This window comes from Cavia porcellus, unplaced genomic scaffold, assembly GCF_034190915.1.
Source record: "Cavia porcellus strain 051 isolate PalLab524CR breed Dunkin Hartley unplaced genomic scaffold, mCavPor4.1 scaffold_1, whole genome shotgun sequence".
NCBI classification, from domain to species: domain Eukaryota; kingdom Metazoa; phylum Chordata; class Mammalia; order Rodentia; family Caviidae; genus Cavia; species Cavia porcellus.
In genome coordinates this window covers 232,107,084-232,128,951 of record NW_026947484.1, presented here as the reverse complement: position 1 = coordinate 232,128,951, position 21,868 = coordinate 232,107,084, and the positions used below count along the sequence as shown (strand labels likewise).

The 21,868-nt window shown below is 39.8% G+C and overlaps 1 protein-coding gene across 4 annotated transcripts in view; it reads left to right on the top strand.

The window, feature by feature from the left end:
• Positions 1-21,868, top strand: part of Clip4 (CAP-Gly domain containing linker protein family member 4) — a 75,316-nt gene that overhangs the window by 43,763 nt on the left and 9,685 nt on the right. For all 4 annotated transcript variants that reach the window (XM_003473006.4, XM_013155962.3, XM_063230398.1 and 1 more), the window contains exons 9-14: positions 4,908-5,048; positions 7,068-7,157; positions 7,763-7,906; positions 13,770-13,904; positions 15,865-15,988; positions 19,247-19,311. In XM_003473006.4, coding sequence (XP_003473054.1) covers positions 4,908-5,048; positions 7,068-7,157; positions 7,763-7,906; positions 13,770-13,904; positions 15,865-15,988; positions 19,247-19,311 — 699 coding nt within the window. The remainder of the gene's footprint in view (positions 1-4,907; positions 5,049-7,067; positions 7,158-7,762; positions 7,907-13,769; positions 13,905-15,864; positions 15,989-19,246; positions 19,312-21,868) is intronic.

The window sequence follows — 21,868 nt, the reverse complement described above, 5'->3', positions numbered from 1 at the left end:
AGTTTTTTAGTAAGGAGACAGTGATGGTAGCAGGAAGGATATTCTTGGAAAAATTCGGAGCTGGCGGTGTGGGCCTGCCCTTATTGCCGTGAGCGTGGTGGTGGTTGGAAGAAGCCATCTCGCCCGGGGTGCACTGGGTGCCCTTGGTCTCTCTTAAACTCTGCTGCCATGGGATCAGGGCTGAGGGAAGGACTTCATCATCAAGGAAACAGAGCTCCAGAGTCTTGAAGAACTTGGAAAGTTAGAGAAGCACCCGATTCCAACTTTATGACTCCTAAGCCGGCTGTGCCTGTTTTTTTCTGACAGGTGTTTCAGGAAATCCATTTCAGTTTGCTTTTGCCACTTGCAGTGTTGTGAATATTTTTCTTTGCAATCTTGGTGGCATGTTGTCCATGGCGACAGCCCTGTGAGAAGGCAGCCTGTGTCATCATGAGATGACTGCTTGGGCGTGAGTCAGCGTCTCTGCCTGTCAGCTGCAGGACCTCATTCACTCCCTGTGACTCAGTTTATCTTCTGGAGAACGGGGATCACAGTCTCCCAAGGGTCCATGTGAGGAGGAAGTGTGTTGATGAGTGTGTAACGCACCTACGAGAGTGCTTGATGTCCTGTAATCACCCAGCACCGGCCAGCTATTGGCTGTTAGAGATTTAGCAGAATTACTGGTTCTGTCATGCACTGAGAATGGAGCCTTATTTATTCAATTTTTTAACTAAAAATGCTTACTATGCAAGATTTGAAAACCCTAAAAAAGAGAAAACATAACAATTATATGTACATGGCTTCCTGTGTAATATTTTTCCTACAAAACTGTATACAGTAGTTAAATATTCTGTGTTTTTCTTTGATGTAGTTATAATTACCCTAAAACTTTAAATGTTGCTTGAAAATGTGATTTTTATTTGTATGACTGAATTTATATTTCTCAGATTTTTGGTGAAATAAAACATATAAAGTGTTTTGTTGCAATGTATGTATTTTTTGCATTATTTTGGTAGTTGCCCTTTATTTTTTGCATAGTAAAATTGAAGTGTTCATGCTTTAACAAACTGCTGAGTTTTTAAAAATACATAGTATAGGAATTCATATTTACAGTGTTGGAGATGTTTCACTCAGTGTGTTATTTGCCTTTGAACTTCATTTGCAGTGCTTTGGGACATTTAGCTTTCTGCAGTTAGAAGACCTTTCCTTTATAAATCATTATTACCTTTTGTTGATTGAACTCAGGGAATGCTATTGAACTCAGCCCTTTTTTATTTTGAGATGGGGTTTTGCTCAGTGTACGAGACTGGACTTGGAGTTGTAGCCTTTATGCCTTAACTTCCACTGCCGGGCTTTATAAATTCTCGCATTGCTGCATTCTATATATTGCTGTCTTGTTTTCATAGCTAATTCTTCTGAATTCAAGAATTAGGTACAAATTGTACATTTTATTCACTTAAATGTTTTAATTTTTGTATGCATCATATGTAATTTGAAACTTACTGGTGAGTGCGGTGAGGTTCAAGCCTGAGTTTTCCTTGCGGTTAATTCTGGCAGCTGCAACACAGAATAAGGGCAGTATCAAAAAAGTTTAGCAGCACACAGGGCAGATAGAAGTCAGATTTATGAAAGAATAGTTAGCCTGCCAGTAGAATGCGTGAGCATCCAAGACTTTGATTATTCCAAGGAGGGGGCTCCTGACTTGGGAAGAACTGGGTGTTGTTGCCTTAAACCCTGATGCAGGCTGGAGGTGATGTCATGTGCTTGGTCGCACTAAATTCGAGTGGCTTTTCCTGCCGAATTGGCTCAGAATTCTGAGTCAGTTAAATCACCTGGCAAACCAGAAACTAAAAAATTGTATTCCTCTCCACGAGTATTTTTCTCTCTCTCCGTCTTGCTCTAAATCTGCTACTTTCCCTTTGGCTTATTGTGCTTATATTATTTCAGCTCAGTTCTTGTAAATGCTGTGCTTTGTGTCAGGATTGTTTTATTCCATTATCTGTAAACTTTAACGCACAGATTTTTTAGATGTAGAAATTCTATAATAAATTTTAATACTTGGGGGTGATACTGTTTTTATGACTTTAATAATTATCAAAGTGAATACATGCACCTAGTTTGATGCGTCACACTGTCTTGTAAGGCTTACTAAAAACAACGAAGGCTTCTCTTAACTAGCCTTTCCGCCTTCTGAGTCTTGCTCATTAGAGCTGAGAACTTTTCCAACTTCTTTGGCTGTGTCTTCTCATATTAGTATGCTTGTTTATCAATAATATATTTATATGACTCTTTCTGGATTTTTCCAGATTTAGACATTTAATAACTGTACTATGAAAAGAAAGATTTAATGGCCTTATTTTTCTAACGCAGTTCTTTCTGGGTGTATTTACTTGTTTGGGGGAGCATATCCATCAGTAGCTTTCTTACAGAGGACTCAAGGAAGGCAAAATGTTTTGAGACTTTCCTTTCTAAAAATATATTCCTACTCTCGCACTTCATGTGATAGTTTGGGTTAAGAAATATTATGTTGGATTACAATTCCCTTCATATTGGAAGGTGATCCTCTATTGTTTACTGTGGAATTTGGCAAACGTTTTCTGTGAAGGAACAGATAGTAATTTGTGGATTACACAGTCTCCATGGTGGCTGCTCAGCTCTGCAGTGATGGTGAACACACAGTCGTAGACAGTAGCTGACATGTGAGCAGATGGGTGTGGCTGTGTGCCAGCAAAACTGTGCATAGAACAGGCAGTGTGCAGGGTGTGCCCTTGGGACGTGGTGTGCAGTCTGTTTCCTGAGTCTCCGGGATTGCCATGCAGAAGTTTCACTGTCCTCTTTTTCTTGTTTTTGATCTTTTTTTCACTTCTCAGAAGCTTTCAGTACTTTTTCTTCTGTGTAGCATGTTTTTCTTTTAACATTTATACCATATTTATTCTGTACTGATATTTTAATGGAGTTTTTGGAGGAATGGAGTTAAACATGTGTCAAATGGGTCATGTTTATTTGGAAATTTATTACTGTTGCCTTTTCAGGTGATTCTCTATATGCCTATTTTTAGTTAAACCTTACAGTTATGTGTCACGGGCTGAGGTAAACCCCGAGGTGCTCTGATTGGCCTGAGTATATGGATCAGTGGTGAGAGGGGCCTCAGATGCTCTGCTCACTTTGGGCTTGAGACACAGTCATTCCTTGAAATGATTTGGTTAACTTAAAAAAATGTGGGAGACCCACATAATTCAAGTTTAATATGTCATAGAAAATTTTTTTAAGATAGAGAATTAAACGTCTGATTATTTCTAAAAAGACAAGTAACTTTATCAATGGCGGTTTTCTGGTAAGATCTTAACGTATTCACAATGGTACTGCAATTCTTATGTCTCACTGCTGGGTAGTTTGAACACTGGTGGTATAAACAGATAACTTTTATTATGGTAAATTGTTATAGTTGTTCTATTTTATTATTGTTCATTTCCCAGTGTGCCTTAGTTACAAAATTAACTTTATTGCAGCTAAATATGTATAAGGAAAACATAATATGTATAGGGTTGGCATTGCTTATGGTTTTAGGAACCGGTGAATGCCTTGGAATGTATCTTGTGTAGGTAGTGGGGCCGCTGCAGTTCACAGGTGTGATCGATCTCCTTCATTCTGTGTGGACACTTGTTTTTACCTGCTTATGAGTACTGCAATGATGACATATTTTGATATGTGGTCTTTGCTTCTATATAATTTTTCTCATAACTATTTTTCAGGAGTATAATTGGGATGAACTAGTCAATTAGAAATTTAGAAATTAGAATATTCCTAGAGTAGACATTGTTTCATCTCTTGAAATCTTTTTCTTATAATAAATCTACAAATATAATCTTTGAATGGATCTGTATTGCCTTATAATCCATTTTATAAAGTGAATTTTTGTGTTTCAGAACAACTGTGCAGATTTACATTTCCACAGAATAGGATTTCTCACGTCAAACCTTTGTCAGCATCAGATATAGTCATAGCCATAGCCATAGTCAGGCTTTTTAGCTGTAAACGAAGCTTTCTAGACTCCTGAGCATTTCTATCCTGCTTTGAAACAAGTTGTTTTGAATACACTTTAGTCACAGTGCTTATTTGTTAGGTTGCAAACACTCAATGAAAAAGTGTAACACACACACATTATGACTTTATTTTCCTCTGTAATGTCTTAGTGAGATTAAGCTTGGTATTTATAGTCTGTGTTCAGTATCTCTCATGTCCGCGCATACTTAAAAGTCGGTATTTTATTGCCCGGAGAAACCCTTCTTAGTGGAGTTTTATATTCTCAGCTGCTGCAGATGGGCAGCCCGTGCCCTGCCTTTGTGCCTCCCCTTCTCAGCACACGCAGTTTTGTTTCTGGTCGACAGGAGTTGAAGGCGAGGCCTTTGGGGAAAATTATATTAAAAGATCAAAAAGATTTATTTTACCTGTATAATGTATAAGGCACTATAATTAGGTGCAGTGGGGAAGGCAGAGATTAGTAACATTTGAATTTTTTCTTTAAAAATATATAATCTAGAGAAAAGATAAAGACAAATATAAAAAGTTATAATGTGGGAAAAGTATTAATCCTAATGAGACATAAATGACAAGGACGAAGTTCGTATGTTACATAGTGCACTGCTGTTGTCCAGTAGCTTAGAAATAATAGGTGTTACCCTCACTCTTCCACCTGTCCAGTTTCACTTCATAAATGATTGATTATATGTCTTTTATGTGGCTCTTAAATTATTACATGTGATGTCAGTCTTGACCACTGGATTATAAGCTCTGTATTTGAGGGCAAATACTATATATTTTTTGTCTCTCATGGCAGGCATGTTAGCTGTATGTTACTAACAGTTATATTTGCTCCTTTATCTGATTGCTTTCCATTCATGATAACTAAATTCTGTGTCCTCTCTTAGGTATTTTTGCTCCTCTTTCAAAGATAAGTAAATCAAAAGAGCGAAGGAAGAACATCACACACCCGCCTTCCTCGAAAACCGTGCCTCCCAACAAGCCCCAGAAAGTCAGCGTAGCTCACGTCACATCAAAAGTGAATACTGGTAGGTCCAACCAGGAAGTGAGTGACGTTCCCGACATTTATGTCTTATTCGTGGGGTGGCTAATGTTTAGAGGCTTTATTCTTTTTTGTTAGCCAGTCGTGAAGCCTAATCTTAATAACACCCGCATCTTGTGTTTTTGAGCCTCACACATGATTGGCTTTAATTCCCACCAGCAGTGTCTCAGACTTGTCTCTCTGTTCCCTGTCTTACTGTCCTCTCCTCTGACACTCTCCTCTGACACCGCAGACCTAACTGCTCCGCTGGGTGTGGCGCCTCCAGTGAGTCTTTCTGAAACACACCTGGCCGTGTGTTCCTCACCGACTCGGAGATGCTTAGTGACTTTTTCCCTGTGCTTTTCTTTCAGGGCGTGTTCCGGCGCCTAGCAGGCATCCTCCTGGGCGTGGGGTCCCCTCTCCCTGCAGTCCCATTGCTGAGTGGTGGTTGCTGTATCCGTTGCTTGTCTTTTGCTCCTGTGGGGAGTTTCCTCAGATGCTGTGGCGTGACTGCAGGCTCCTTAACTGTTCTTTTTTCTGACTTCTCCTCCTCCTCTTCTTCCTCATCTATCTCTTCTTCTTTCCCCTCCTTTCTTCCTGTTCCTCACCCCAATCCTCCTCCTCTGCTTCTGCTTCTCCTCCTCTTCCTGCTGCTACTGCTCCTCTTTCTCCTCCTCCTCCTCCTCTGATCCTTCTTCTTCCTTCTTATTTTTTCTTTTTTGCGGTACAGGAGGATGAACCCAGGGCTTTCACCCTGAGCTATGTCCCCAACTCTTTAAAAATTTTTTTTGAAACAAGGCCTCCCTAAATTGCCCAGACCAGACTCAAGTGTGTGATCCTCCTGCCTCAGCCGTGCAGAGCTGGGATTAGGGGTGTCTGACCCTAATCTCTTAGGGCACTTCTCCTGGCTACCTGCCTCTTTATTCACACCCCATTTTCCATGGAGACATCTCCTCCTAGCTCCCTTTAATCCCTTCACTCTCTCACTTTGTATGTACTTTTTATAACAACCAATTGATATTTGTTACCTTGGACTTTGTCCATTGATTACTTTATTTGTGCACATCTGTTACTCTCTCAGCAGAATTGTAAACTTTAAGGGAACTGTGGGAGTATTTCGTACTTTTGTATTCATTGGCTTGTTTTGCTTAACACTGTGGTCTCTAATTCTATCCATTTTCCAAAAAGATACGATTTCATATTTCTTTATGGCTGAATTCCATTGTGCAGATATACATCACATTCTCTTTATCCATTGATCTGTCGATAGGCTGTTTCTGTAGCTTAGCTGTCACAAGTTGTCACAATAAACATGGGCACGCAGATGTCTTAGTTACTTTTTTCTGGTTGCTGAGACAAAATACCTGATGCCCAAAATTAGGGAAGGAAAGGTTTATTTCTTACGGTTGGCCATACTCAGTTGGCTCCAAGGCAGCGTGGCATGGTGGGGTAGTCATGGCTGCTGCAACAGCAAGGTGGAAACTGGTGAGAGAGAGACACAGAGAGAGAGAGAGACAGACAGACAGACAGAGACACAGAGACACACCTTCATCCTGCCCTTACGTCATATCCTGGCTCCACCCCTCGGCAGGTGTAGCATTCACACTACCAATCCGAGTGCTAGACAATAAACCAATCACAAATGCACAATTGCATGAGGCATGGGGACCCCTGACATAAACCCTGACAGCAGGTATCCCTTTAGTGTACTGTATAATTCTGCATTCTTTTCTTCAGCCTTTATCTTTTTTTTCCCCAGTGCTGGGATGAGCCTGGGCCTCCTCACACACGTTAGGCAGGTCCTTTATCACTGAGCTTTACCTAAACCTTTTTTTCATTTTTTAAATAGTGGAACAGTGAAAGATTGGCTCATACTTTCTGTGAAATTACTATTGGACATGTTGTCAGAAATGGATCAGAGTTAGATAACAAAGGATGCATGTACTTTCAAAAAATGAATGCATTTTTATGTTTCAATGTGAAACAAAATTCTCTTGCACTGCAATTTTTCGGTTTCTGTGCCTAGGATTGATGACATCAAAAAAGGAGAGTATTTCTGAATCAGCACTTTCATTGCCGCCCAGTGAAGAACTGAAAACTCTAGCAGAGAAAGATGGTAATGTAATTTATAACTTCTGTTTCTCAAAATTTAACTTCTTGGTGGAACTTTAAAGTAATATAGTAGGAAAAAAGTTCGTGTGGCCATTAAGTTTTAAAATCAGCAAAGGAAAACTCATAGAAAAAAATTACACTTGAAAATCTCCTAAGAAACTCATAATAAAGTATATATTTTTTAAAAAATCCTGTACTCTATTATGTGCACTTACAGAACTGTAGTACTGGACTAGATTACTCGAGGGAATGAAAGGAAATTCATAGTACAGATGGCTTGATAAAAATGTTTAAGCTGCCTTAGCATCAAATTATTAGGTGATTAGGTGATTAGGATGGGACCCTGCTAAGGTGAGAGGTACGGAATGATGGTAAACAGTAAGCACTAAGTGATTCAGTGACTGCCTCTATATAAGATTGTGTTTATAATGTGAATCTCGAAAAAACTACTGCTTATTTGGAGAAGTGAGGCCTCTAATTTGAGAGAAGATAATCCACAGTTGAAGAAGCTAACTAGAGCATTTCTGAAGCATCTTCCTGGAAAATCATCCTATTGGCCCTTTTTGTACTCTCTGCACTTTAATGTGGCCTGTCCCATTCCTGTTTTAGTCCCGCTGCCTGGATCCATCAGCAGCAGCTCCTCCACATCCTCTCTGGAGCACAAACAGAGCTCCTCGAAGAAACCCAATGCAAGCAGCAACAGCAAGAAGACCATGAGCAAGAGCCCTTCTCTGTCGTCCGGAGCCAGCACTGGTATCTACGGCTTTTTCAGCCAGTCTTTCTTGATGTTTTTTATCTGGGTTTGTGTAAGTAGATTTGCTCCTTTTAAATGTGTAGAAGGAGACCTCTGTATCAATCGGATTGCTCCACTCGGCAATCTTGACCTTCCCGCCTCCCCTGGACCTACGCCACATCTCTTTCTTTTGTTGTTGGATCCAAGATATTGCATTTATTTTTCCTTAATTTATCCTTAGGGGCTTCATCGCATATGACTGCTGTTTTTTGGCGCATTAATTTTTCACATGAATTTGTGCTCTCTTCATAGTGAAAAGTGCATTGTCTCTGTTTTTAGTGAAGGAATTGTTTAAAACTCTGCTGGAGAGGACCAGACAGTTCCTTTCCCAGATGACAGTGAAACCTGTTCTCGTGTGGCTTTTCAAGTGGCCGTGGTCCTGCATAATTCTCCTCATTCCTTTTCCTTTTTTTTTTTATTTAAGGAGAAAAAGGAAAAAAACAGAAAAAGGGTACAAGTAATATAAAATTTACAAAATAAACCATAAGAAATCACTAGTTAATAGATTACATATTCTCATCTTAGAAATAGTTGTTCCAGTTACAAAATTAAAGCATATAAAGTGGACTTTCAAACAGTGAGTCTGGAAACAGTTTTGTTCAATGATCCAAAAAACACTCAGTAATATGGTTATCTGTCTTATACACTTAACATATATGCAATTATAACCTTTAGAGCACTTTCTTTTCTTTTCCTTTGTACAATGACAATTACACATTTTGGGTTTTATTACTCCCACAGTTCTTACTACTTTTTTTGAAGAGAGTAAAACCAAATGCGACATATCAGAACAGAGTCAGTCAAATCAAAAGGATTGACATAAAAGATAATGTAAAAACAAAATATAAGGTGATCAACAATGGTTACCATACTGCCTCTTGCTATTTTAAGAAGAATTGGCAGTTATAATAAAATTGAACTAAACAATAAAGAATAAAACCAAAGCATTGGAGACATTACAGGATTTTAAAAGAAAATAATAGTCAACCGGAGTGGGCATCATAATGATTCTTATTGTCTTCACAGTTATGCCTATACTTTTGAACTTGGTACTATCAAGCAAAGCAGAATAGAGGAAAATCAGTCAAAACAAGATGGTGAGGGCAATACAGGATTTCAAACCAAGTTAATAGGAAATCAAAGTGGGTTACTATAATGTATCCTGCTATTTTTTAATTTTCCCCTTAATTAAAAAAATAAAAAAGAAAAAAGTAAATCAAAAAAAGGTGATTGAGATAAAAGAGGGCATAACAACAGAACAGCGCAGGTCAAATCATAACCATTTGAGCAAAATAGTGTTTCACCACAAGATATCCTGACATAAAAATAGTTCCCATAGTGTCTCTTTCCTTGAAATCTTTGAGTATAACTTTGTATACTGTAGCACCAAACATATCAAGACACTATAAAACCTCAAGAGAGTGACATTATTACAGGGTATTTAGGACCAATTAACAGAAAATGAACAATGGTTTCTATATAAACTCCTTGTCTATAAAAGTTTTTGCTTATATTATCATATATAATAAAATCCAATAAGATACAACCTTTTAAGACCAATGGAGACAGAAGAATACAAGTTTGATGGGACTTCAAAACAAGATGGTACTAAATTGCACTAGCTATTATGATGTCTTGTTTTCTCCAAAATAGCTGTTCCTACCTTCCAATCTTCTCTGCCTCATTTCTGTTGAGCTCTTTTTCTGTCGTTTGTTGTCAGTTTGTCTTCTTTATTTCGTTTTCTGCTCCATTCATTGTGGCCTCTCTGCCACTACTTCTGGAATCTTGATATTTTCCTTTTTTAGACTATCCTGCAGTATTCTCTGTAGAGTTGAAATAGTGATTGCAAATTCCCCTAGTTCCTCTTTATCCTGGAAGCACCTTGTTTTTCCATCAATTTCTAGGGACAGTTGTGCAGGATATATCAATCTTGGCTGGAGGTCATTATCTTTCAAAGCTTGAATTATTTCCCCCCACGCTCTTTGTGATTTGATGGTTTGTGCCGAGAAGTCTGCTATAATTCTGATGGGTGTTCCCTTGTAAGTGATCTGTTTCTTGTCTCTGATGGCTTTTAATATTCTGTTCTTATATTGGATTTCTGGAATTTTGATTATTATATGCCTGGGTATAGCTCTGTTTGGGTTGTAGGTGGCTGGAGTCCTGTATGCCTCATATATCTGAGTATCTTTACCATTTGCTAAATTAGGGAAATTCTCTTGGATTATTTCTGTGAATGGCTTTTGTAGTCCATTTGTTTGTGTCCCCACTTCTTCTCTTATGCTCTTAATTCTTAAGTTATAGATCCTCTTGTCATCTTCTAGCTTTTGTATTGTTGCTGTTTTTTTTTTGTTATTTTTAAGAAGTTTTTCATTTTATGCTCCCATATTACAAATCTGCCTTCCAGTTCAGATAATCTGTCCTTAGTTTCTTTCAAGCTGTTATGCCAGTTTTTGATAGAGTTTTTAGTTCCTGGTAATCTCTTTGAACCTGCTTCATGTATTCTATGCTTTCTCTATTTTCTCCATCAAACAATTCTCCCCTTTTTTTCTGTTCTTTCATTCCACCATCTGTTTTTTCTTGGGCGGTGCTTAGCATTTCTCTAACTATTCTGCTTATGTCTAGCTTTAGGTCATTAATAACTTCATTCCTGAACTCGTCTATGAGGCCTGGAGATAGTGCTTTATATCTATTGGTGCTGTGTCTGCTATTGTATGTTTCTCAGTGTTGGGGGCCGAGGACCCTTTCTTGTTGCTCCCTCTTCCCATATTCTTTGTTCCTTATATATAAGCGTATAAAGGAGGCCCAGCTTCCTTCCCTGTCAGCCACAGTCTGTTTGAATTGTGCCAGCTAGGTGTTCCTGCCCACCGCAGCGTACCAGGGAGACACAGACCTGGTTAGTCTATGCCGGCCTGCCCCTCCAGGTCAACCTACTGAAGGCTTCACCGCTAGGGTGCACCTCCAGGCGCTGGGACCTAGGTTGGGCTAGCCTACTGGGTCTCAGCCAGCGGCATCTCGCAGGCCAGGCACTCCCCACCAATCCCGCTTGAGAGGGGGATATGTGACTGAAGTCACTGCAGCATCTTGTTCTGGGAAGTCTGCCCAGTCTGAGTATGTCCTCCGCTGAAGCCTCCTTCTCTATGGAAGGGTCCCGATCTGCTCACTCACCACAGGTCAATGCAGGGCACCCAGCCAGTCCCGCTCCCAACTCCTTCCAACGCTTCCCACTCTCCGAGCTTTCGTGCCTCTCTCCCTGCTGTGCCGACCTGGACGCAGCAGCGGCTACAGGCAATTCAAATCGCAGTTTCCAGTGGCGCGGGGTCCAGGTTCCGAGCTGAGACCTCATCTGTTCCTGCTGTATCACTGGGATTGCATTTCCAGTTGGTTTCTCTTAATTTAGTTCATTCCTGTGTCGGCAAAGAATATCCCCCCTTGCCTAGGACTTCCTGCCTGGCACGATTCCTGGATTTCAAGTGCGGTTTCTCAAAGAGCCTCCGAGGCTGCTGCTCTCTATCCACCATGTTCTTCTGGACTCCTCATTCCATTTTCTTTAGCTGTCTGTGTGGAGACACAGTACTTCGCCACAGTTTCTGAAAATCAGCTTAGATTGCGTACATAGTAAACTTGTTTAGAAAAGAAGTGAGGGCATTTTGGCCTAAATTGTTCATAATGACCCTCATGATAATTACCAGATTTTTTGATAATATCTCTATAATGCTTGTACTGAGCCTGTGCTTCATTATAGTAAAAGTTTGTGACATAATTTGTTTCTCTAAAAAATTCGTTATTGTTGGAGGAAAAAAAAAAACCTCCAAACTCTGAAGCAGAAGCATTGATACAATACACTTAAAAGTGGGAACTCTAAAAGCAAGGAACCTGGGAATTTTGCCTGGCATTGTTTATCTGGAACAATTGTTCTCTAAATAGCCCCCCGCCCCCAATTCTTAGTGCTGTAAGACACAAAGGCAGGAGACCTCATCCTGTGTGCCTTGTTGTAATTCCATTTAAGGGCCCCCTTCTTTGGGGACTTGGGCTTTGGACATTTACTTGATTTAAAAATACATATGTGGATATGTAAGAACTTTTTAAAAAACCTTATAAGAAGTAGTCATAGTATAGTTATACACTTAGCATTTTTAAAATATACATTTGAGGGGTTCATAGGCCGAGTGGTGAAGACAGGACAGTTTATTGGTGAGAAAGAGGACCTCTCCAAGGGAGGAGTGGTGGAAAAAGAAACGTGTGGAGCTCCGGAGCCACTTCCTTAAGAACTGTGTTTAAGAATGACTGGACACCGAGCTGTTTCTGTCGCAGGCTTTGTGTCAGAGGGGAATGTGACCTGCAGAGAGTGGGTGGTGGTGAGAAGGTGGGGTAAGCGATCAGAGAGGAGCGGAAGGGAAGGGGGGCGTGGGAGAGCTTGGGAGGAAGTCTGTGCTCCGAGCCTGCGGCCGGGCTCATCGTCTTGTTTGTCTGCGGGAACTCAGGACAGACCTGAGAATTTGGATCACGGAGTCTGGGTGTTAATTTAGCTGTGCCACCCGGAAGCTGTAAATTTAGATAATCTCAAGTTTGTGGGGTTTTTTTTTTGTATTACTGTGATTTTTATGCAGAGAAAGCATAAGCTACAAAGTGCTACAATTCACAAGCTACACAGTGCTATAGAATATGAGTTCTGTAAGAGGAACCAGGCCTTTATTTTAGGGCAGCAGTTTGCCCAGACCCTCCTCCACGGCTTATGCTTTCCACATCTTGCCACATTTTTGGTTTCTCCCTTCTTACAGTGGGACTTATCCCCTTTCCAGGCCTCACCCAGGGCTCTCTTGCCCCCAGATGGTACCTCTTCAGCCTCTGATTATGGATTTATGGGACAAGGCCTGGTGCCCCACCTCTTCTTATCCAGCTGTTCTGTTTGACAGCTTTCGAGTTCAACAGCTTTCGAGACAAAATTTCTGTGTGTTTTAGAATTTAGTTTTGAATCGAGTTGAGAATGGAGCTGTTTTATTCTTATACAGAAAATCAGTGTGGATTAATTGGGGCTAGTTACAGGCTGAATAACCCTTATCTAAAGTGCTTGGGAGCATAATTGTTTCAGATTTCAGATTTGGGGGAAGATTTTGGAGTATTTGCAGTGGCTTCACTGATTGAACATCTCTAATATGACCATCCGAATGCTTCAGTGTTGGAAAGCTTTTGAATACTGGCACTGTAATGTTAATTGGAACACTGACACTTCATAAGTCTCATATTTTGAACATTTCATATTTTGAATTTTCAGGTTAGAGATGCTCAGCAGCTTACTTTCAGGTCACATTCCTCATTTACACTGAGTCCAAGTGAACTACAGTAATCCTAGCATTTTGGGAGTCTGGGCATTGGCGTACTGTAACCCAGCTGCCAGATGAGACCTTCCGCCTGGTTTCTGTGGGCTCCTTTTCACCTGGGCTCTATCTGTTCTCCTGCTTCAGGGCAGAGTTTAGTCACTGGGATACAGTTTTGCATTACAAAGCCTAAACTATTTAACTGTCTAGTTTTTCACATAAAAAATGTGCTCCCCGCTCTTCTAGTAGAGTACACCAGACCATTGTGGAAGGGTGAGCTCTTTAGCAGGAATCAGATTGTGTGACCCTCACGTGGCCATCAGTTTCACACTACCTGAGTGCCTCAACTTCCCTATCAGAAACACACTGTAGGCGATGTTTAAGGAAAGACTTCTAGGATCGGAACTCCTGGCTCACTAGACTAGAACTTATAAGGATGTTTTCCACTAAGGTGCTTTTTAAGTTTCCCCCCTTTTTTTTCTCTTTCTCTTTCTCACCACCTAAACAGGTTTGAATTCCTCAGCAACATCTATAGTAAATAATACTCGTCGCGAAGGAGAGCTTCACCTTGGGGACAGAGTATTGGTGGTAGGCCAGAGAGTTGGTACGATTAAATTCTTTGGGACAACAAATTTTGCTCCAGGTAATTCATCTGAGTGATTTTTTGCTTGGTTTGGGTCTTTAGAATACAAAAGATTTAAAATGTTGTGGGTAAATTGAATCACAGAGAATTCGTGATTAACAGTTCTTATGGATCATAATAATGGTCCAGAAAATGTGACAGCATTGTAAAAACTCAGATTGCTTGTATTCTGTTTGTATTCAGATTAACTGGTGTCCAGAAATTTCTCTTGCCCAATTATGTCTTCTTTTGTCTGGTTTAAAATTAGTTGTTACTTCCCAAGTTTGTGCTGATTGCTGAATGTGCTAAATGATAATGAACACATTTTAGGATTAGTACATTTCCAATGACAACTTTAAAATAAAGTGAGGTAAGTATAGCTTTTATAGGATGCCTTGAAGGGGTCAATGGAGGAAAGTAAAGCTTTTGTGTACCCTGGGACCTTAAAAATACACGTTTTTGTGTTTGGATATTGATCTCAATCTATACTTAATGTATGTTTCCAAAAATAGACTTTTTTTTCTTGCATTTTCAGAGATTTTAAATAGCAGCCAGTTGAATGAAGCCATGTTTGTGTGTTTTAAATAGCAATCTGCTATTTTAACACATGGTGGCATTGCAGCATTTTAGGGAAAGGTGACTTAGAACATTGATTAAAAGAAAAAACAACAACAGCTCTGTAGTACAGCATGCTATGAATAACTGCACACGATCTGAGATTTTATTCTGTTTGCAGCTAGCAAATTAGCCTGCCACAGTTTCACAGATGTTGGTGGAAGACACGAGTCCTACCCAGAGACAAAGGACTTTCAGACTCACAATAACACCCCTAGCCTGCGTGTTGGCATTTTCTTGCCCTATTCTCTGAGCCCTGCATAGTGGGGCAAACAGGGCCAGGTGATGCCCGCATACCCAGCAGGTCAGCTTGCAGAAGAGGAGCCCTGAGCTGAGGGACTCTGAGCCTTTTATTTTTTAATCAGTGTGCCTGCCTTTTGCTGTGGAAAAAGACTCTATCTCTGTCCTCCAAGGGTGTCCTCTATAGACATCTAGAAAAAGACAGTCTGGAACCAAGTAATCAGTACCGCAGGCTTTAAGAATCTCAGAAATATGAGAGCCATGGAGCATTGTCTTACAACACTTTCTTCATTAATACCATCTTCTAATTGCAAGTCACTAAATCAGGATGGCTTATGTGTTGCGTAATTCATGACTCCCTTAGCTCCTCCATGTAGTGATTAAGATTAGTCAGGATGTACTGAGACTATGTCCACTTACCTTATTTTGGTGGAAATACCAAAAGTAACATTTCTTCTTCAATTTTAAGCTCTGTAGAAGAGAACATCCTATTACTTTTCTCAGAGTGAGACCCCTACTAAAAGTTATCTAGAAAATTCTTCCTATTAGTTAACCTAAATCTTCTCATTTAAGTTAAAAATGTTTTTTTTCCTTCTTGATCTGATGGAGAGGAAAGAGAGGAAACAGTGTCCCATGATGTCTAGTGGTGTTTTTCATATTACTTTTGTCCTTTAATTACTTACCAGCTGTTTCTGGTATAACAGAGACAATGAAATGAAAAGACTGCATGTTCCCTTTATCATTTATGCCCCTGTATATTACACTGCTCACACTGAAACACTGTATTAGAGAGTCAAGGGCAGTTCCTTTTTCATTTCGTTTTAAGACATATTTTGGTCGCAGCATATTTGCATAAAGCTAATCCTTTGCATATTTGTGTTTGTGCAATTTTCCCGTTTTAATGTACTGCTTTGCAATTATGCTGGTCAAATGTTTTTTCCACTTTTCAAATTTTCAGGCTTTACTTTATAATTTTATGATTTGAAAGCTTAACGAACACGATGATCTTCTATCATTATGGTCATTTGTGAAAATGTTAAACCATCTAGACTCTGAGTTCATGTAACAGCATAATAATTTTGAGTAAAGTACCGATGCTTTTAAAAATTCAGTATTCATGTTCTAGGGTATTGGTACGGCATAGAGCTTGAAAAACCCCACGGCAAGAATGATGGTTCCGTTGGCGGTGTGCAGTATTTCAGTTGTTCTCCAAGATACGGAATATTTGCTCCCCCATCCAGGGTGCAAAGGTGAGAAAAACAGAATTTATGTTTATTGACTTGAACTTTTGTGATTTGCAGTGCACAGAGGGATTCTAATTTTATCTGGATGGCACACCTTCTTTCAAAGGGTTAACCAACCACCTTCCCCAAAGAGAAGGCTCCTGGAAAGCTAAATTTGCCTTGCTGAGAATTTGCAATTTTAAAAACCTCCTTTCTTCCTCATTTGCAAACCCTATGAGGATGTGTAGGCCATTAGAAGTGGTGTTTGCAGCTACGAACAGTGAAAGCAGCAAGCTTAATCTGTCATCCAAACAAAAGTGAAAATGCTCTGATTGCCTCAGTCACATCCTAACTACATTACATTTCCTGCCAGCAGGCACCCATTCATTCTCCTGCAAACCTAATGGAACCAAAATGGCTTTTCCCTCTGATTTCTTTAGTTTTTAAAAATAGACAGGCGGTAGATCTTGGGGGGAAGTGAAGTTTCAAGGATTTATATGTAATAAACCCCTTTGGTGTTCCTTTGTAAGATAGTACACTTACACCTCACCTCACTCAGGTTTTAGAAAACAGTTGGAGCAGAAATAAGTGCTCATGAAAATCTGAGTGAATGTGGGGAGCCTTTACTCACATGCTGGAAGAAGCGGAGTGTGGCACTCTTCAGGGGCTGGGAAGTGGATAGTAATCTCCAGGCGAGAAGTAACCTATGTAGTGTAACGGTGTTCATGAGGATAGAGCTGTGGGCACAGGCTGGTTGTTGCATCAGGTTCCCTAACAAGAATGTGTCTGTGTCCGGGAAAAGGAAGTTTCCTTATATCCATTTTCTTCCTCAGTTTATTTTTCTCATTGAATAACTACATACACTTTCTGTGCTAATTTCCTTCTTTTAAGATATATTTGATATCATTGTTTTGTATTTCTACATGCAGTACTTTGTAGTTCTTCGCTTAAATGTCTGTGTTTCATTTGGTCAGATTAAAAACAAGTTTCAAGAAAACAGTAACTTAGCTAAAGTTGTATGGGCAGTTAATGGAGGAGCAGGGAATAAGTCCATGTTTGTTAATTTATTGTTGTTTTTTCCTAAACTCACTTCGCTCTGTGAAGTGGCAGAAAGGAGATGCCAGCTCCTTTCGAGAAGCAGGTATATGTAGCGGGCACGGTTTTCTGTGGCGATGGTCTGCTTCTGCACAGCCGCTTGGGTCAGGCACTGTAACTACCCATTCCGCAAATGGGGAAAGTGTGGCCCAGGGATGTGATGAAACGGCATGAGTGCTTCTCACCACAGTCATACGAGGCTTGCATAAAGGAGCTCCTGTGACTGTCCTTAGGGTCTGTGTCTTGCCAGTGACTGCCTGATGGGGAAGCCACGTCCTGCGGAGTGGCCAGGCAGGTTCCCTGTGCCCTGGTTCCTTGGGTATATTTCTCAGCATGCTGCCTTGGGCTCCTGCAAGTTTTTCTCCTGGTTCTGAGCGCTGACCGGGTTCGATTGGTGTTCGATTACTCAGACGACACAGTCTGGCGTATTTTAGGCATCAGGTCTGATTCCCAGTTGAGTGCTTCCTGTTCTAGAGCAGCTTTTTCCTCTTTTGTTCTGTAAGGCCGTATCCTTTCTCATGGCTCCCCTCTCCCCACTTTGTTTACGGAGCACACATTTTTCACTTGATGCTTTGTTTGCCTTCTACTGGGTCCTCTTTAAGGTGGTGCGTTTGAGAGCAGCCCCCTCTCCTCAGAAGGAACAGGGCTCTCAAAGCGCACTGCCGTCTCCATCCAGCTGTCTTCCTGTCATCTTCTGATTGTCTCATTCATCATCATCAAATACTATTAAATGTCTTTTAGCACTTTGTGCTGTGCTAGGCATTCTATAAACAAATAAAACAGACATGGTCTCTGATTTTGAGGCGTTTCTAATCCAAACCAGTTGTGAGCTTTTTAAAGACCCTGCTGATCTTAGGAAGGCTTTTAAAGTGGGGACCGCTTAAAGACAGCCTTAATAAAATTATAAACAATTACAGTCTCACCTTGCATTTTCTCTTCCTCAGAACTCTAGGTGGCCTTTTATTTCCCCCTTTGCACTTTCAAAATGTGCCTCCTGCACCAGGATCTTTGCACATACTCTTTCCTCTGTTTGGATGACATTCTAGACCTACCATTACCCCACTTTTCTTTAGTTAATACCTGTCTGTCTATCTATCTATCTATTTGGTTAATATACATACTACATCAGCATTTCTTTAGAGAAACTGTGAGAAAACTTACTAACTGGGCCAAATCTGATCTCTCCCCCCGCTCTGCATTTTTTTCTCCCTCTTCCCACATCCCCAACCCTCAAGTGATCTTCTGTGTAGCGTAGTATTTATTTTCTTAGCTCTTACCATCAGGCACTTATTTCTAATGAACTGATTATCTCTAGCATTAAGTTCCTTTCAGCTGTCAAGTCAGGTAACTGTCCTGTTCCTCGGATCATATTTTTTGTGTCCGTAAGTCCCTTACTGATTGTGGTATACTATAGATACGTAAAAACGAAGCATAGGGATTTTGAAATGAAATTGCAAATATTGCAAGAATTGCAGGATCTCTTGGTGAAAATAAATTATGTGGAAGAAGTGATGATTGCAAATGAAGGTCTTGCAGATTAAGGTCAGTAAACTGTTGAAAGAAAATGAGGCTGTCAAGATTGGTGTTTTTGGGGATTTTTTTGATACCGGGCATCAAACTCATGACCTAGCATTTGCCAGGCAGGCACTTATGCCGCTGAGCTAAATTCCTGGCTCTTTTTTTTTTTTTTTTTTAAAGTAAATGATTTGAATAAAAAACACTAAGAGAAACCATTGGGAAGATGACCTTTATGATTAGAGTCAAATGTAAAGGGCCTTGAACTGTATCAGATGTAGTGTTTATCAGAAAAATCAGACTTGTACCAACTCAGCCAGTGCATTTTCCAGCTTAAGAATAGTGATATTTTCAGTTTTAATTTCACATTTGTTGCATTTACTATAAAATATACTTACTTATTTTAATAAAGTTAAATAAAGTAAAATCAGGCCCGTGTTGTAAAGGAAGTCATGTTCCTCTTGCTTCTTTCTATTACTGTGCTTGCCGCAGGCCCTGTTCATTGGTCATTGTTGTCTCATGCTTGACTGAACCTTGCTCCTGACTTCTATGGGTGCTCACTAAGTGTGGGTTGAAGGAACGAAATAGAAACTGGTGCGAAAGCCTCAGCAGAGAGGCAGTCGTAAGCCTGAACGTCAGCTCCTCCTAACGAGGCATGCTTTGTTTCATTCACAGACTAACGGATTCCCTGGACGCACTTTCAGAAATCTCTTCAAACAAACAGAATCATTCTTACCCTGGTAAGATGACACCTATTATGCTCGTAATCAACATTTCTTTGCTTTCATTCATTGGAAAATCTTATTGTGACTTGTGTCTGTCTCTGTCTAGCGGAGATATGGGCATAGTTCATGGAATCTTAGAATCAACATCTTATACCTGCCTCGGTTGAAGATGATTTCTTGTGTTACAGAAAACCCAGAGTAGCCAGTCCTGTCTCATCTGCCTCCCTGCTCCTGTGTCCCATCCTGAAGTTATAGATCTACTCTTTATATTTTATCACATACATAGAAGTTCCAGTAAATAATGCATGTTTAGTTTTAACTATTTGCTGTTTTGACATTTAGCATTCAATTGAAATATATGATGTGCTCTGTAGTAGATGACTTTGTAAGGTCTGTCCTGTTTTTAACTATTGTAGACTATATTGTGTGCGCATGAAGCAGATTTGCTAGGGTTGCCAGGCAGGTCCCCATCTCCTCCCCCTTCCCAGGCAGTGCAAGCTGTTTGCAGTGCGTGCTCCCTTGAGCTGCTGATGCAGTCTCTATCCTGTCTCAGTGCTCCAGTAATCATCTTGCTTGACCTAGAAATCTTTGCCAATCTGATGGGCTTATTATTTGATTGATTAATTGATTGACTGAGATAGGATCTTACCGTGTTGTCCAGGCTGGCCTCAAATGCACAGTCCTGCCTCAGCCTCCTGTGGGCTTGGTAGTCTTATGGGTTTTGGTATTGCATTGTGGCTTTGGTTTGTATTTTCTGAATTACAGATGAGGTTGAGTCTGTTTTCAGTCTGTGGGCCATATACATTTCCTTCAAGTAGCTGTTCAAATTTCTTGCCCATTTTTCTTATGGATGCTTATTAATTTGTAAGTTTCCTTCTGTATTTTGGGTAGTAATTTTTGTCAGATTTATGTGTTTCAGATGTCTTGCCCCAGCTAGTATCTATTCTTTTTTGGCTTCTTTTGATGAGCAGAAGTCTTTAAATTTTATGGAGTCAATAGAGCAAATCATTGTATGGCTTGTATTTTTTGTCTTTCCTTAACACAAAAAGCACAAATATATTTTCTTATACTGCTCTTTTAAAAGTTTTATAATTTTGTTTTCATATTTGTTAATTTAATTGGCATTTATTTTTGTGTATGATGATCTATATTAGTTTTCTTTTTCATACAGATAGCTACCTGTGAAAGTTTCTTGCATAATGCTAACCCTTACATATTTCTTGAGGCTGACTGTTATGACTTAGGATTTTCACCATTTGAGGAGCTGTGTTGCTTTAATTTGAAGTTCTTGATAAGGTGCTGTGCTGTGTAGATTTGCTAGGGCTTGACTTGGCCATTGCTGTCTTCTTCTGAGGTCTCCAATGTACATTAGTGCCCTTGTCGCCTTTTCTGATAAAGCTGCCTGCCATATTGAGTTAGGGTCCCCTTTAACCTCACCTTACCTTAATTACCCCATTAAAACCACATCTGAGAGTATCATCACATTCTGAGGTACTGAATTTTGGGGTGCACAATCTGGCCCCCATATGTAGAGTATCTCCATATGCTTACTTGCACTTGACCTACTTGTTGAAGTGTCTGTCCAGCCCCTTGTCCTGTTAAATTGTGTTTGTTATTTTCTAAATATTGAGTTCTTTCTTTATTTTGAATTCCAGACCTTTCTCAGTCGAGGGCTTCAAAAATATTTTGTGTCTACGTATGGCTTGCCTTTTCATTACTTAATAGTGTCTTTCATAGAGAAGTTTTAGATTTTACTTATTTATTTTTACTTTACAGAAAGTAAAGCCAAAGAAAATAAAACAATAAAACCAACCAAAGTAAACCAGTATAAATGATGCAGGACTTTAAAATCGTACAAAATCAACAATAGTTACTATAATGCCTTTTGTTATCTTCAAAATAGCTGCAGATACCTTCAGACATAGTAAAAATCGAACAGAACAGAATACAAAGAATAAAAACAAAACAGTGAATGCAATAAAGGACTTCAAAAGAAGCCAGTAATAAATCCAAAATTGCTACCATCATATGTCTTGCTCTCTTTTAAATGGCTCATGCCATCAGATTTAAGATAATCAAACAAAACAGAAGAGAATAAAACCCAACCCAGTAAAACAATGAAAAAGATGTGGTTTCCAGGGGGGGATCGCTTCCTCGTGGGGCCTGGTTCTCTCTCCCTGCAGGCCGCGAATGAAGTTTTAGATTTTAATAAAGTCTGAATTATTTGTTTCTTTTTTCTTGGATTGTGCTTTTGGTATTCTAGGTCATCACTAAACCCAGACATCCTGACTTCTGTCCTTTGTTATCTTCTAAGAGTTTTATACTTTTATGTTTTACATTTAGATCTAGAATGCATTTGAGTTAAATTTTGTGGTGTAAAGTCTGTATCTAATTTTTTTTGCAGAACGATGTCCAGTTGTTGCAGCGTCACTTGTTGAAAAGACAGTCCTTTCTGCGTTGAGTTGCCTTGGATCCTTGGCCAGGGAACAGTTGACTCTTTTTACGTGGATCCATTTGTGGGCTTTCCATTGATGTGTTTGTGTTCTTTCACAACGCTGGCTTGAATACAGTA